We start from the raw sequence: 17,649 nt of genomic DNA on the forward strand, positions 1-17,649 counted from the left end.
TTATTTTTTGTATTTATTGCGTAAGATTTGCAAACATTTGAAAAATCAGAAGTTAACCCTGTTTAAGCAAAAGTAAAATTGCCCATCATTACAAACTGTCTTTCTGTCAAACTAGAGATTCCTACCTGCACCTGCAGTGACAGTTGGTGCCAGGCGAAGTCATTGCTCTGATTCTGCCGGGTGAAATCATCACTGTAACTGTGCGAGTGGACAATGCTGGGCTGCACCAGACTGCTTTGTGACCGCAGGGCGGACAAGTCCTCACTGCGGGAGAAAGCACTGTTGCCAAAAGCCGGTGCATAGTCGTGGTGGCCGTTCTCTTGCTCCGGGGCGAGGAGGAGAGGAGGGGGAGGAGGCTGAGACTGAGCCGGGGAGTTCTGGGCGGCCAGATGGAATAGCGGGTTCTGGAAAGACAGGGGGAAGTGCATGGCGGCTGCTGCCTGCTGCTGCTGTTGGGAGATGGATTCGGTGGGCCCCCCTATGTGGCCCATCTGGCTGAGCCTCAAACCAGAGCCCGAAGAGCCCGCTGGCATATGCCCTCCCATACGGAGAGGACCACAGAGGTTTCCGAAGCTGTGGCCCAAGCCGGCAATGGAGGCTTGAGAGGAGGTGAGCATGTCTCCCACAGAGTTGAGGTTGGAAATGCTGTTCATGCGAGAGTCCTGAAGGTCCATCATGGACACACTTTTATTCACACTATGGACCTGAGAAAAACAGTAAAAACGATTATTGTAGCCTTACTTTGGACTGGAGTTTAGTACATACAAGGACTCACAACAAGGAAACTGCATTATTCAATTTCTCAATGTATAGTAAATGTGCAGATTTTCAGTTTTAAATTTATTTTAAAACAGATTTAGGGGTCGTATATACGTATATTGATGCTTTTAGACAGATAATAGTGTTTGTATCTGTATGCGACACAAAGGTTGTACTCTCCTGTTCTTAGTTTTTTTTCCATGTTTTTTAGAAACAAATGTAAATTGTTTTTTTATGTTTTGTTGTGATGGTGAAAATGTCTTTGCCAATAACTTGCCTTTCCAAATATGTTTTTTTTACTTTTGTAAAATCAGTGGACAAAATGAGGTGACACTGTTTGGCCTTTAAATGTTATTATTTCTGAAAATCTTACATTGCAACCAAATGCTACATTATCAAATCAAAAGCCTTGACATTTGAAAATAGCTTTGATGAATACATAATACAACACTAAAAACCTGTTATTATGATCTGAAGTTTAATTATAATCCACTCTGAAAAGAAATCTTAGTATTGGATTTTTTTTAAAAATTATAACCAATAGCATTTGTTTCTCCACCTAACTCAGAAACAAAACAATCAAGCCGAAGTGCTCACCTCAGTGTCATAACAGTGTGATACCTGACCTTGACATTGTACCTTTGGATCCGGTTCAGTGATGTCCGAGCTGCTTGTGCAGTACGCGGGGCTGGATCGAGCCAGCGGCGGGCGCGTCACGTAGAACACTTCCCTCGACGAGCGGAGGTCTCGTTCTGCATGACGCCTCATATTCAGATTGGATGAGAGGGATTCTACAGCTGAGACTCCCGTCGTAGGGGATGGCAGGCGTGAGATGTCTATTGAGCTGCGGGTACACAACAGAGACACGTTACAAATGGCTGTGATTATTAACACCATCTCATATAGACATTTTATACCTGATTCTATTTTTGCATTGTCCCATTAAATCGTTGCCTGTGGAAAGAAGTGCAAGCAGAGGACAGATGGTCCCATATTTTTTTTTCGCTGCTCCCTAAGTATGAGGCAATATCTCCTTGCTCCTCGTTGCATGCATGACATTGCAAGTTTAATCAAAGAGTGATTTTGGTAGAATAATCTTCAGAGACCTTGAAAGGATGAAGCAATATTTCATAAGATATAGATGAGTTGTCAGTTTTTTACTCATTCATAAGTTATCATACAATCCACGAGATGAATCTCGCTCCACCTTGTAAGGGTCTGACCATCGGCCTGCTCTACATAACAAACAATGAACAGGGAAAATATATAGATAAATGAATAATTAAAAAAGCAACGGTAGCTTTATTCCTTTGCTATTCTCATTTCATAATGAAAGGTGTGAAGAAACCAATTCAATATAATCACAGTCGACTCACACAATATTTGATCCTATGCACCTGTCTTTAAGATTTCCTGTTGTGCAAGAAGTAAACAAGTTTTATTATGTAATTCTTGCGTTGTGAACAGTGTGGAAACCCAGTGAGGAGAAGGTATGAGGTGCATCCTGCCAGTCACTCGTAGCAGTCGTTCCATGCGTTGCTTTGAATTTCCAGACGTTTGTTCTTTCTCCTCTCACACCGAACAGCAGATGATTAAATTCTTTCTCATTCAATTTATGGCTCAAGATTTTTGCTCCAACAGCACTGGTGTTTGGTAAAACAGACACACAAATAGCTGCAGTGGAGTCCTCTGATATTACCAGAGTTGTTCTCTTACTTTAAGAGTTCCTACTTAAACAGTTATGCTGTAATGAGAGCAACTGTCTCTTGACAATAGCAGAGCACCGACATGAATTGAAAACACAGAGGAGACAGGTTTGGGTAAGAGAGTCTAGAACAGATGGTGCTGGCAACTGCTGATTGATAAACTACTTTAAAAGCCTGAAGAGGTGCATTAGCATTATGGGCTTTTAGAAATATCCCAGTGTTGTTGTTTTTGAGCAACTGAATCCTTATTAATTATGTTTTCGTGTCCTATTTATGTGCTACTGTTAATTACACACACAAACTGTAATTACTCTGTTTATGTGCAGTAGGTGCATATTGGCCGATATGACCATTCACACTGTCTTGATAAAATCATCTGTTTAAATTTAAAATCATCAGCATTACCCGTCTTGGCTCAGTCGTCTTTGACGACATGCAACTCCATGGTCGTGTGCAGAAGTGATGACACCAAAAACACATGAGAAAGGAAACCATGCGAGGATACCTGTTTAAGTCACGCATCATAAGGCTTTGGAAGTCAGAGGACATGAGACGATTGAAAGATGGGCGCGAGAAGAGTCTGTCCTTCGGTCTGTCCGGCTGGTGATTTGTAGGCATGTGGAGCTGTGGGTTCCTCAGGGCCACGCTGATGTCATTCAGCAGCCTTGGCAGGGGTCCGAGTTTGAGAATGGCATCCTTCAACATGGAAAGGTTTTTAAGATCAAGGAAAAAAACAATGCTCACATGCCTGTTTTTATTATTATGTAGCTGTCCAGACAACTAGGAATAAGTTAAGGGGGAACAGAAGTGTGTACTCAATCATAACCAACTTTAGCTTAAAGGCATTATCATTTTAACAAGCGTTATAACTATTTAATTTGGGGATAAAGAAAGCTTGGTACTCATTAACGGCAGATACACTCATTTTAGGTATCTGAGTAGGTATTTGAAGAGAGAGCTCAGATTATTCAGCATTTCATGCAGCCCAGTTTAACTCGCCTCAGGGGTTGTAAATCACTGCTATATGCAATATGACTCCCTTGTTCATTCATAAAATGTAAATGTCATTCAGAAAACATTTTATAATTAATTACAAAGCATATACTTTGAAGACAATTAAGGGGTGAGCATAAAATAGATATTCCTTTCATTAAGTTACAATTATAGTACAATTTCAATAAATTAACATTGCAAGCACTGTGGTTAAATATTAAAGTGCTAATTCTATCTCAGACTTAATGGAGTTCAAATAATATTAATCCTGTCTACAGAACCTCCTTTTCCATCTCTCTCTCCATTCTTCAGTGAGAGAAAGAAATCATATTAAAATGTTTCATTTAAAGTTCCAGCGTGTTATTCCACCCACCTTGCTAAGCTGGCCCATGACTTCCCACAGTAAGCTGTGGAGCATGGACAACTCTCTTCCGAGGTCGATGTAGCCCTCAAACCCTCCAGCGTTTCCTCCGGCCTCCATGTTGGAGATCTCATAGAGAAACTGCTGCATGGAGCCCCACTCCATTTCCAGAAACTCATTCATGAAATACATGTATTCCTCCTTGGGTCCAAATCTGCAGAGATAATAATGACAGGAAGCATGAAGATGAAGATGGAAAAATACTCCAAGTTGCACTGTGGAAGGATCTAATATTTACACTGAGTAAATGAGTAAAAGTAAAAGGGAAGTATAAGCTTAAGCTTTTCATTTAACTTTATTTTTCATTTCATTTGATACCTTTTTGGTATTTATTCTTTCTTATGTGCGCTCCTTTTGGGGAATTGTTAAGAAGGCCTAAATCAACGAGGAAACAAATGACTAACTAACAACTACATAAGTTATATTATTTTAGGATGTCTGATCATTCATATGCAACGTTCCCCAAATGTCTGTTAAATTACCACTAAACCTTTGACGTCTTAATTGTAAAGTAAGTGTACCTGCATATTTAAGCCAGAAGAGTTATTTTAATATTCAAAGAACTGAAGGGAGGAAGATAGGAACAAATGTGTCGCAGCTAAAAGCCTCGGAGCTCGCTGTGGGTGAGTAACAGCTTGTACCCTCGCAGTTAAAACTGCAAGCCTGTATTTCCGTGAAGGGACTCTGTGGCTGTGACGCGCATCCCATCTCGCCCCCGCGTCAGCGTCCAGAAATCTAAAAGTGAACTGAATCAAGTTAACGTTGTTGTAAGAGCACAGGCAATGACGGGCACTCACTTGCTGAAGCTGGCCAGGTTCTGCATCACCTTGGCAATAAGCGTGAGTGTGCGGGATGTGCGCTCCGCGGGGTACTCCTGCATGAGGTTGAACAGGGAGGGGGACATGATGGCTGGGCACATGAAGCGAAGGAATAGGGAGGAGCTGATGAGGCTGTCGGCAAGATCCTCTCTTCCACGCTCAGCACATCGGGCTCTCCAAGAGGCAAAAACTTCCTTCAGTTCTCGGGGAAATATGCTGAAAGAAGAAGATCATTGTATTTCTCCATTGTCAAGGTGAACAGCAAGGTCATTTTAAAGCGTATCCAAAGCCTTTGATGCGTTCAGCAAGGTCAGGAGACTAAAACATTTGGAAAATCTTTTGAACATACTCTGTTCCGGATGGAGAATGTGTTTATAAACAAGACATTGACAGTATCACTGATCACTTATACATCACTTATATCACATTTAAAAATTGTAAATAATCATGTTCATATGCACGTAGAAAGTTTTCATATTGTTGTTACTATGGACTATGAAGGTCAAAGGTCATGGAAATTGGAAAGCAAGACTCTTAAATGTAAAGAAAAAAACTTGAAAGCTAGATCTATTCTAGAAACATTTCATCTATGGAATGATTAAATCATTATCTATGTATGGAAATGTATATACAGCATACCTCATATTAACCTATTATATATAGATTATTGTATTATTGTTTAGTTTTTTGGAAGGGGGGGGGGGTCCTTTTCTGATGCGATGAGGACGATGATGTACAGACTGTACAGCCTTCTGTTTTTGTTTTTTTTCTCCATACAAATGAATTTCAGTGTCAGTTCAGATTCAATACAGATACAGAACAGACATGTGTATATAGTTTTACCAACCAGAGAGAGTTAATGATCTTGCAGAGTAACAGCTCACAACACATTCGAAGGTTGGCTTGATGGTCAGCGAGGACTGACGGCGGGACACGCATGGGATCCACCTCACAGTTCTCCTCAGACTCGTATAAGGCTCGAATGAAGTCACCTGTTGGTTGTAGAGTCCACTGCCATTATGTTTCCCAAAAGGCAGGCATTTTGTACCAGAAAATGTATTGCCATAAACTACTACGACGGATGGATCAGAAAGACACAATGCAACAAATGCAAGGCTGTTTGGAGGAAGTTAATATTCAAACTTAATGGTAAAACATACATTTGTAATGAATGGGATACAACATGCCTTCAGTATACTGGATTGTGTCAAGAAAAACCTTTAACAGTGAATCCAACTGTTCTTACTTATTCCAGAGAGTAAGAGAATAATTAATGTTGTGCCACTGAAATGTTATAATTCCTATTTTTTGATGTGACATTTAGACAGGTCTTCATAAGAGTAGTATTTCTAAAATGATGCTACCACAAAACAGTCATTTGGAAAATGTCACAAATTATTTACCAAATGTAAATCCAATAAGCTCAACATTAAACAATGTCATGGTCCTTTTCTTCTAAGTGACAGATGTTTATAATGGAATAAAGGCTTGTCTGACACTCCTTTCATCTGATTACATACACAGTCACATGGAGTCGGGTTGATCGGCAGCAGCCTCACCTATAGCATCCTTGAGGTATCTGTGACCTATCAGTTTGAGGTACTCTTCCACGGCCTTCGTAGCTAGCGTGTTCTCACGAAAGATCAAGTGCTCACGGTCCATGAACCGATCCACTTCACACATCGCCATGTCAGACAGGAACTCCTGAGACGACAGCACATTCAAGTTCAGAAGAAAAGGAATCAGCAGATCATACAGATAACAGCAATGGAGTATGTAAAAAAAAAAAACAAGTGCAGGTGGAATCCGGTTTCATTTGACCCCTTGTTTACCTTTGTCTTCCCTGTGCTTTGCAGGATGTGCACCAGAGCGAACGCCACCTCCTCCTTGCTTTTAACACTCAACAGCGGCTCCAGAACGGCACACAGTGTTCTGTAGTTGTTAGTTATGTACTCCGCAAACTCCTTGTACAGCTCCATAGGAAGGATGTTCATTGTCTGGTAACGAGACTTGATGCGCAGCGATGCGTTGATCACTTTGGTACTTCCAACACCGCCGCTTTTGGCCAAGACACTGGACTGTATCACCGGGTACCACTGCTCCACAAATTGCCGGCCCGTGATGCTGGAGATGGGGATGCTAACAAGGCCAAGATATGTGCTTTTCTCCTAGGTTACCAAGAACAACAACAGTTATTCTAAATAGTTGGAGCAAAATCAAATGTGTTTTTACTTGATTTCTTTTTTTTTTTTTTTTTACATTACCTTTCGTCTTTTTTTGTCAGTTTCCTTGTAGAGGTGCAAACGAAGGCTACGAATGGTAGGCAGATTGTTAAATTCGAAATGCTCGCCCCAGAACACGGTGTCGGTCCGGGGTTTGCTGGTGGTGCGTGCGTACAGCATGTCATCCAGACACAGTTCACAATAGTAGCGTTTCTTAGCCGGAAGGTCTCGAGCTTCAATAATCCACAACTTGAGCACATTGTCCACCCGTCTGCTGTTGTCCTGGGAGGGAAACGAGGAGTCCTGTTACTGCATTATAACAGTCCTTATTAACATCTGTCCTTTGAATTACACCTTGAATCTTGTCATTTTACCGCTGTTTAAAATGAAAAATCAGTTTTTTACCTTGTTAGGTTTGACAGCTCGTTGCAGATTTTCAATCCACTTGTCTCTCTCAGAAGCAGAACGGCAGGCAAAACATTTTGTCCCTGAATTGGTGGTCACCTTCAAAGGAAATACATAAAGTCATGGCAACATGGCTTCAACTGACAATCATTTTCACTATTGATTAATCTAGTGATTGGTTTGCCCCAATAAATCAGTTGGTTTATAAAATGTGATATAGACTAGCTACCGTCTTGAAACTGTCCATAAGACGAAGATCATTAATTTACAGTCAATAAAACACTATTCATCACATTTTGGAGAGAGCTGAGCAGAGGCTTTTTAGTTTAACCCGATTTGACATATTAAGAATTTTAATTTTTATATTCACTTAAATTGGTTCGTTGGCTAAATAAGTCCAGAATTCTTTTTTTAAGTCCATTAGAAAGCAGGTAAAGCCAGGAAGGAGAACATGGATATACAACATACCTCAAAGCAGTACTCTTGTCCTAAAATGCTCGAGTGGACCGGTTTGATTACGGCATCTTCATCTAAAACTAGGTCCAAAGCCTCCGCAGCACTGCTAGGAGAAAGTAGGGATTCATGGGAGTGGGATTCTTTGAAGCTCTGCATCAAGCGCGTCCTGGTGAGAGAAGAATTCAGATTTTATTATATATCATAATTATATTTTATTTTATGATCTTTAGATTAACGATCAAGAAAGTGTTTTATATAACAATAAATGAGTCACTACAGCTCAGAAATCCTCTTTCCTACAAATTCAATATGATATTTGAGATCTGATCCCTTTGAAATTAGTTTATGGAAAAGCTAAGACTACCAGGTTTTTAGTTCTGGTGTGTGTTTTCTATTGACTCAACTCAAGTGACTCATACCGCATGTTTGGTAAATCAGTTTGTGGAAATACAACTCCTAAATGATCTACAATGGCACAAAAATGTAAGAAAAAAATGCAAATTAAAATGTAATGTTGGTATTGACGACTGTGAAAATGGGGATTGAATGCAAGCTCTTCTGTGGGGGGAGGTGTGCAGAAATACTGTAATGCAGTTATACAAATTAGACCTGATCGTTGGCTAACCTTTAGAAGAGCGCAGCTCTATCAGGAAAAAGAAAAGCGGCAGTGGATCAAAAAGGCGAGCGAACTGTGTCTCTCAGGCGTAGGAAGGGTCAGTGGGGCCAATTGAAAACAATTAAGTGAGGAAAGCACTTTATTCTGAGAGTAAGATCAAAAGATTGATTCGGATTATTTTGCTAATGTCAGATGTGAAGCTGGAGCCGGCAGCCGACTGGCTTGGTTGTGCATAAAGGCTGGAAACAGGAGGAGCTAACCGGGTTTGTCAAAAACTATTCCTTTATGTTCTGGAACTAGCTTTAAATGACAATTGATTGTAAATAAGATTGTATTCCCTTTGAACAGAACCAGGCTAGCGGTTCACGTTTCTCCCTGTTTCAAGTCTTTGTACTAAGCTAAGCTAATTGACTGCATGCTGTTTTTTCATACATGCATCCATGAAAGTGGTATCAATCGTCTCATCAAACTCTAACTTCTTATCTTAGCAAAACAGTGATGAAGTGTGCATGAAGTGTCCTTTTCCCTGCACAGAGGCTAGCAGTGTCTCCCATACTCCAATGTAGAGTTTATCTGTACTGAGAAGCTGGAGCTAGGACGCTGCATTATTAACATTGGCTTTGAACATGGTGGGGAAACTGAGCCAAAAGAAAAAGCAGAAGCTTTGAAGAAACACCTGATAATTATGCAGCAAAAAAGGAGCACTAATTTAGCCCAGATTTAACGTTGGTCAGAGGTGCAGTGAGTCGTCTTGAGGAGCAGTGCCATCGCAGAATGCCGTATATGAGAAAGGCTTTCTTAAACCAACTTGGCAGCAGAGGTAGAGCAGCTGCGTTGGAAAGCTTGTGTGTGAAGTTGGATGCCGATGGTATATAGCAAAGTCTACTGAACACTATGAGTGGATTAAGAGTGTGGGCAGAACTCAAACCGGGCTGTGAAGGCAGCTGTCTGAGGCAGTGGTCGGAGCTGGTTAATGGTCGTGGTTAAAGGGGGAAAGTCCCTTTATCCCCGACACCATGAGGATATCTTCTCCGCCTTCTTCAACGCAGCCTTCACAAAATACATTTCTAATAATGGGATTCATTTTAACATTTGGCTTCTGGATTTTACTAAAAAAGGTTTTTTCCATCCTGTGCTCATTTTACATCTCTGAGTATGGACATCCACACCTGCCCTGAAAATGTCTATTATGCATCTCCTGTGGCAGGAGGAAAGTGTACCGTCAGCAATACATTTTTACTTTCTGCCTCTACCGCTCGCCATCTTTACATTTCCCATATGTGCGTCATGACTGGATTGTTTAAACTGCATAACGTTTTGGTCACTGTGCAGGCACGAACCCCGCGGGGTGTGACCTCGAGTCAGAAGTCAAGACAGAGCTGTCATGAGTTGCAAGCCACCACATCCTGATGAATGGAAAACAGAAATCAAACTGATCAATGCAGCCCTAAAGTAGTTCTTACATGTTTACATGGTTGTCTAACAGATCTCTAAGAATCAGATATTTTTCCAAGTAACAGTCGTGACAGCCTTTATGTTTTTCCCTTTTATGCACTGATGAAAACTGAGTAACTGAGTAACTGAGTAAGTATCTGCGAAAAACACAAACTAATTTAAATAAAACAAGGTCTCAACGCCAGTCAGGTCTTTAAATATGGTCACCATTTATATATATATATATATATATATGCATGCACCCCCCCCAAGCAAGAAGCTGCTCTGTAAAATAAATGGCGAAAAAAGTATTTTGAGAAACAGTTCCTTTAGTAACAGCCCCATTTCGCTTAAATTCAGTGCACAAGAATCAATTACACGCACTATAATATAGACTATAATTATATTACATAATCAGCATGTAATAAGAGGCAACTCTAAAGCTTAGTATTGAGGTTAGCAATGTTGTAGCTGCCGCTCAAAAATAAATCTGTCTTCAGCAGCTAAAGTGAGAAGTTTCCAGACAGAAGCAATTAGTATAGTAGGTAGTCACAGCTAGCCCATTAAAGTAACACTCAGTACACGAAGCAGCACGTCAACAGTCTCACGGTAAAAAAGGGCATTCTAGTGGTTATACCACGGTGTTCCTCTGTGCCATACCCTACTTTTCCTCCTCACGTTTCATCTGAGGCTCTACACTATCAACTAAAGGCAAAAATAGGAAAATGTCTCTGCTTCTCTCTGCATGGAGTTAAGCGTACGCTCCCTGGTTTCGTGCGGGTGTTCGCTGGGTGCTCCAGCTTCCTCCCACAGTCCAAGAATATGATCCAGAGGAACACAGTATCCATGCTGCAATTAATAGTATGTTTCTTTTTCGCATGATCACATCAAAGTGGCATGATCTTGACTCAACACAAAAGGTAACACACATGTAATGGTCATGCATTAAGGAAACACTTTATGGTGCTCTAACAGCAAAGGACATGTATATCAACTGAATTACTCATACATAGGAATATATTTCTCAGGCCTGTGTGACCCGAACACTGCATTTTCCTGACATTCGGCCAATTGCTGGGACAGGCTACAACCCCCATGGATTAGATTACCTTGAATTATACCACGCTCCATACAGTCTTACCTCTCTTGGTCGGCACTTCGAAACCGAGGCAAAATCATTTGTCTGAAGCTGCTGGTCCGGTCCAGTTTGGGTTGACTTTTGGCCCTCTTGATGGAGCCCTTCAGCCTTCGATTGAGAAAACTCTGAAGTTTCAATAAGGTAGAATAGAACATAATATAGTGTAAAAACACCGCCCCAACTGTTGGAACAAACTGCATAATGCAATAGAGATATGTATATATTAATAGCAGAATGAGCTAGAAACACAATGTATGAAAAACATCTCTAAAAGTGTAGACTCTTCCTCGAGCATCCCATTCACTTTGCTTCACCAGTGGGAATTCAAATCCAAACCAAACTGGGTCCAAAAAAGCTCCCGTGTGCATGTTTTCTATGTGAACAGAAAGCTAAAATATGCATTGGGAGAGTGTGACCGACATTGCTGTACTCACCGGCTGTCTGAAGGGCTGTGGGGTGGCATTGGGAGGGGTCTCCATGCTTGACTGTCTTACAGAGGCAAAACTTGCCCTGCGTGATTGGTCTTTGAGAAAAGACAAAGAGAGAGATGAATAAATAAGAACATACGCATGAAATATGTATACTTAGTCAACAGATGTTCAACATAAAAGCACACGTTCCTAAATGTAGAATATTATTCTCCTGCATCTGAATCCAGGCCCAACATCGAAATACATTACGTGTAATTGAAGGGTATTTTTTAGAGTATACAAAATTGCTGGTATATTAGGATTTTGATGATGAACTGTGCAAACTAAGTGCAAAGATTGTCATGAGTCAGACTACTGAGCGCTGAGTTGAGGCCATTTCAATGTCTCATGTTGCTGTCGGGCTGTTTCTGAGTAAATTTCCATTAAATTGTGCTCCGTGCTTGTGTCATCTAAATTAAAAAGCAATTACACAACACGTTCAACAATGATGACAATTAATGTCAAATGTGTCACGCCTACTTTGGCAGCCAATAACAGGGAAATGGTTTGAAATCAGAAAACACAACTTTTTGAGCTCATCCAAATATAATGTTTTACCAAATTTAGTTACGAAAAGTATAAATTATGTAAGAAAAGTGTGTTGTTGTTATAACAAAATTACACTTGGAACAAATTAGAATAATATTGCAGCTTAACAGCCTGACACATAATGTAATTATAATAATGAATCATGAACTTGAATTGTTGTATTATTATCTGGTATTTATTGATGGAATAGTTACTTGAACACTAAAATGTACAATATGTTTGCACCCTTTAAGACGTCTTATCCCACGTAACTCAATTTCCAATCATTTAAAAAGGGACATTTTATTACAAGTTGAAAAGTTATCACATTATCTCATACCTTGCAGCTGCTTTGGTCTCATACAGAAAGAGAAATAGCATGAAAGACTGACAAACGCAGAATAGACACAAATAGGCCGTCATCACAACAAAAATGCAGAATAGGATGTGATTGAAGCTTATCAACAAGGACAGACAGCTACAGCCTCCACAAACACACAAAGAACAACACTGTGACAGTTGTAGAGGCTTTTTCATCGACCCTCCATTGTGAAAATTCCTGTATCTCTAGCCAGTGCAAAAAGACGAAAACCCTGAGAACAATATTGGACCCTTATCTAGCAGGGAAAAGTAACAATGAGTCATCTTGAACGTTACGGTCTTCGTCTGACTTGCCTGTGCAAAGTATAGACAGCTGACTGTAGGGAATACAAACTGATGCTTTCTCTACATTGCTGTGTGTCTGCTAAGAAAGATGAGGCCCATGCACAACAGCAGGAGCATCCTTGGTACTCCAAAATCCTCTTTTCTCCAGATGAACAACAGAAATGCATACAGGGTTTCATTAACATAGCTTTCTATGTTTATGTATATGTTATGCAAAATTCTCCTTCCTCTTGAAAATTGTCCTGTTTCCTATCCTGCTTCTAGGCATCTGAATCGCCACCCGCGTATGCAATTTGTTCAGCAATTCAAAATGGTCTGGTTTTATACCCAGTGATGGCGGTTCGATAAAACAATCAACCAATTGCAGTTTAGTAGGCAAAATAAAAAATAGGGACGTTATCTTCCATTGAGAAATAGTGATGCATGAGACTGATGCCGCTGTAGAGCTACAGGAATAACAACTTTTAAATTGCCATATTTCTTTTATCAGTTAAGTTAAATTATCTTATCTCTGCCGTAGGTGTACAACGCTACATCATATTATATACATATACTGTTAGGTGCATTTTCTAAGCTGGTTGTGTAATCAAAATCATTCGTCCTATAATTGATCCTTTGCAAGTATGACATAAAATGTTACAGATTCATCTATAGGTGGGTGTTGAAGCTGGAATCGTCATCGTCATTCTGCTATTTTTATCAGTGATTGATCCGTTGGAGCAATATATATATATATTGCAACAGAGGATCTCTGTCATCCGATGGTTTCCTCCGAACAGGCGGCTCTCCAGGTTCTATTCTGAATCTAAGCTAATTGTTTGGTATCCATGGAAACAACTCCAAGGGCTCCTACTTGAACCGGGGAAGAGATCGGCTCAAAACGGCACAATAAAGATGACGAGAGAAACAAAGTAGCACGCTGCACAACACTGTGTTCCTGGTAACAGAGGAGAGAGCGAACTGATCTCAACTGAAGGAAATGTCCGTGTCTCTCGTGGGGCTGAATCCTGACACTTCTCACAGAACGTCCCGTGCGGAGGGATATTTAGCATTTCCACGATGTCCAACACCACAGCCACTAAAACGGTCACCTGCTACATGTGGTGCTTCACGAAAATGTAACATATTATAACACATGGATGTGTTCTCATGGGCTATTCTGAATGTAAATTGCTGTCAGGACAGAGTGTGTGGGTGGAAACAGCCTCTAGCTAACTGTGATACAGAGGGAGAAAAAGACAGTAGAAGAAGACTGAGTGGGTGTTGGAGAAACATATTCAACCTTTAGTATCTCTATATTAATACACATTTGGACACTTTATTATTTTAATAAATTGAATAAAATCATTACCTTTTTTGCACGTTTCATTTCTTGCCACCCCTCAAGCCAAGCGATCGCAGCAGAAGCAGCCCTACCCAGGACACACTGTATGTAGTACAGTTGTATTTAAATAACCATGTAATATCAGAGGAGCTACATCCATTTACCAAAAGATTTATTTAATGATATCCGCCAGATCCATATCAGCACCAATCCCGACAAGCTCATTAACCAGACAGTAACCCGCTATGACGACACCAATTCACACTAAATACATTTTCTTTGATAATTTCATTAAACAATTGCGTGTTCCTGCCATCAGTCGCAGTGATTCAGTCCAAGCTGGCTGCAACCTCAACTATCCCTGGAATCCCGTTAGCTTACGCAAGAAGACAACACAAAAACAGTTCACCTTAGGACTGTGAGTGGACAACGAATGTCCACAGGCCTTTTAGCAGCTCTGTTAGCCTGTCGTTAGGCACAGGAGTTCTGGTTCAGGCTGAATGCTAGTCCCAGAATGCTAACAAAACCAAACTAGTTCTAAGCAGATTTTCTGTTGAGAGTTCCCGTTCACAAAATGAAGTAAAATCACTGGACAAAGTGGTGACTAAATAAGGTACATTCTTGATGGAAACTACTCCCATAATGCAATGCACAAAGGAAACGGGGCTGCTGCTAGCAGCTAGGAAACATGTTGTACACTTTTTGCACAGTGGTGAAAGAGCTCCAGAAAATGTTCGTAAACTAACAAATGAAATATCAATCGAAAAGACCCTTTTTGTTTGTGATGGTAAACTGTAGCTGCTAAAACAGGAAACTATCGGGGATCACTAAAATGATCGCAAATAATATATTCCTTCAGAATATAAAAATATCAACCTTATGGTGACACTAGAGGAAAAGTTAGGAATCACAAAGGAAGGCAATTCATTTTGTTATGATCGTATGAGGCCTGTGTCATCTGGAGGACATCTGACGGAAAAAGAAAAGGGAATTAAGCCACAGGGAATACTGCTGGGGCTGTGAATACTGTAGCTGTTATGGTGATAACTTGTTTTATACAGATAAGCGATGTTATTAAATGGAGCTGGATATAAATACTTGTAATATGTATTTAAACACCTAAAATAAAGTCACTACATGAGTAAAAAAAATCACAAAATTTTTGGTTTGGACATATATTATGGGATTGCTGAGGCCACTCAACATCTCAAAACACATTTACACTGAGAGATAAAAGATCAGCGCCTGCATTATTTATGCTACCAAATGAGGCGGCGTGCTCTCAGACAGGTGTTGTGTTTGTTTTGTGTCCTGTGTGAAGATTCTTTTATGATTTACGTCTTACTAATTCACTGCCTTGAGGAAGCCGAGCCTTCGGAAGAAATTGAATGATCTTAATTTCATAGAGACTGTCCACAGTGTTGATGGTGCATCAGTTAACTTTGTCTTGCAGTGAGAATGTTTCCGGTTGCAGATCTCTCTCTCTCACACACACACACACACACACACACACACACACACACACGGACACAATCTTGTTATGTCTGGTCTGGAGCATCTGACAACGAGGAGCCTCTGGTGACTCACAGGCGGGCCTGCTGGGGCAGATGTCACCTTCATGTCATATGGAAGCCTCCTTAATTGCCATATTCAGACTAGTAAATACTGTTTATGTCACTAACAACATAGTAATTACCGCTCTGAATTTAATATTTTTCTTACGGCTCCAATATGTCCATAACATAAGTTTCATATGCCAAAGTATCCTGACTAAGTCCAATTTCAATGCTGTTACTTGTTAAAATGTGAAATTCATGCAAGTCTACTACATTTGGACAAATAATTGGCATTCATATATCACAGCAGTTCAGCCATTTCAAGTTCAAAGATACTAGTTTAGGTTATTTATCTATTCAAATCGATGAAACTTAAAGCTGTATGTATACACAGCAGTTTAATTTCAATTGTTTATGTATTTTTTACACAACTGAAACTATGACTAGATTTTTGGAAAGTGATTTTAGATGTAAAAAACAAATCTGTAATATACTGCAAGTCCCAACTTTTTAAAACGTCATTTCAGTTACCCGTATCAACAATGTAAACCCTCTGAACTAAACACATAGAAGGTCTGTGACGTCTTGCGCTTCATGCCCACAAAGTACAACACAAATATAAGTCCATTGCAATCATTGCCTGCCGGATTTGAATCTTTTTTTTTAAGCATTCAAGCCAAAACAGGATGTTGTGTCACACTTTAAATCATCAAAACTGGGAAAGATAGCACAAGGGGAAAAATATTTGTTTTTTTTCACATTTTTGAATTGGGTGAACTTACTCTTCAAGCCAACTCTTGAAGTGCATGTTAAAAAAAATAACGCTATTTGCCAAAATACATCTTGTCAAAAGTATTATCAGCCATCATAAATTCATCACAGCATCACAGATGACAGACAGTGCAAATGTGTGCAGAAAGTAAAAGGCCTTTCATTAATAGCGAGCTGTCCAAACAATCAGCCGGCATGACTGACAGAAGCAAGACTTTTCTGGATCAACCTTGTGGCTCTTTGACAGGCTGGAGGCATCGACCCAGGAGGTTTCGACACAGTTCAAGTGTGAGCAGTGATTTACAAAACACAGGACGACATTGGAGATTCCGAGCACACAGAGACGCACACTGCTGGCAGCAAGAGCTGCTTGAAAAACGTCATCTGCAAATTGTCTTTGTACTCATGTGCCTAAGTGGGATAAAATATATATATATTGTTTCAGCCAGAGCTAAACCTAAATGTAGATTTAAAATACAACACAAAAAAAATAATTAAGTGTTTTAAAAAGGGTTGTTGGGCTTATGCTAAGAACAGTTGCGCAAAAAAAAAGGTACAAGAGATCCTCCAGAACCACTCCGGAGCTGTGCAGTACAAACAGCACCGTAATCAAGTAAATGTAAAACGCTCAGAAGAGGTAGAGCTGCAGGATCTCAAGGCAGAGGTGGGTGGAGGGGTTGAGGAAGCAGCGGCTGTGTGGGCGTGAGGGAGCCACGAGAAGGAGCCTTTAGACCGGCTTGATATTTTTGGAGGAACAGAAAGAAAGTGACTTCCAGCATCCTGCAATGTAACCACAACTTCTCAAGGCTGAGAGTCAGACATTTTAAAAAGTAAATACCCTTGAAGCGCAGGAAGACATAAGAGCAGTAACGTCGGGTACAAAAACAATATCAAGTTGCTGTCCATCACGTGTGCTTTCAGCATTCCCGTCTCTCTCCTGCCTGTCCCTCTGCCTGTGTGTGAGAGCTGGCCAAGGGGAGTGTGGCCTAGTTACCATAGGAACATGTTCGCAGCTTGTGCACAGCTCTCCATCAAACCACCTTCATTTTTACTACTGTATTTAGAAGCGTTATTGCTGCGCTTGTAAATGAGCAGAGCCAAATCAAACAGCTGAATATTGTGAATACGAAATTAGAGATCAAGCAGCAATTTGCAGCTCTTTACTATACTGAGATACTTCTGTCATCTCATCACGTTTAAAACAAGGTGATTCTCAACTAAGAATTCCTCTACAAAACCAACGGCCTCTTGTTTGTTTCTTCCCTACACTTCAAAACATTGCTGCGTAGGTCTTAATGTTTGAAATGAAACAACAGCTTTACACGCTGTGCTAACTAACATAAAATGATTTCCCTTCCTGTCCCTG

General features: G+C 40.3%; 1 protein-coding gene across 7 annotated transcripts in view; it reads right to left on the minus strand.

Moving 5' to 3' along the window:
• LOC137784425 (ras/Rap GTPase-activating protein SynGAP-like) overlaps positions 1-17,649 on the minus strand; it is a 32,232-nt gene that overhangs the window by 9,112 nt on the left and 5,471 nt on the right. For 6 of the 7 annotated variants that reach the window (XM_068575047.1, XM_068575045.1, XM_068575044.1 and 3 more), the window contains 13 exons: positions 11,403-11,491; positions 10,972-11,093; positions 7,793-7,946; positions 7,325-7,423; positions 6,962-7,222; positions 6,530-6,865; positions 6,257-6,401; positions 5,545-5,689; positions 4,677-4,913; positions 3,832-4,033; positions 2,971-3,161; positions 1,399-1,603; positions 126-704 (listed from right to left, as the gene is read on the minus strand). In XM_068575047.1, coding sequence (XP_068431148.1) covers positions 126-704; positions 1,399-1,603; positions 2,971-3,161; positions 3,832-4,033; positions 4,677-4,913; positions 5,545-5,689; positions 6,257-6,401; positions 6,530-6,865; positions 6,962-7,222; positions 7,325-7,423; positions 7,793-7,946; positions 10,972-11,093; positions 11,403-11,491 — 2,765 coding nt within the window. The remainder of the gene's footprint in view (positions 1-125; positions 705-1,398; positions 1,604-2,970; positions 3,162-3,831; positions 4,034-4,676; positions 4,914-5,544; positions 5,690-6,256; positions 6,402-6,529; positions 6,866-6,961; positions 7,223-7,324; positions 7,424-7,792; positions 7,947-10,971; positions 11,094-11,402; positions 11,492-17,649) is intronic. The other variant, XM_068575041.1, reaches the window with a different exon arrangement.

Source organism: Clinocottus analis, unplaced genomic scaffold, assembly GCF_023055335.1.
Source record: "Clinocottus analis isolate CAN_PGR_092001 unplaced genomic scaffold, fCliAna1.0.p SCAF_14, whole genome shotgun sequence".
Classification (NCBI taxonomy): Eukaryota; Metazoa; Chordata; class Actinopteri; order Perciformes; family Cottidae; genus Clinocottus; species Clinocottus analis.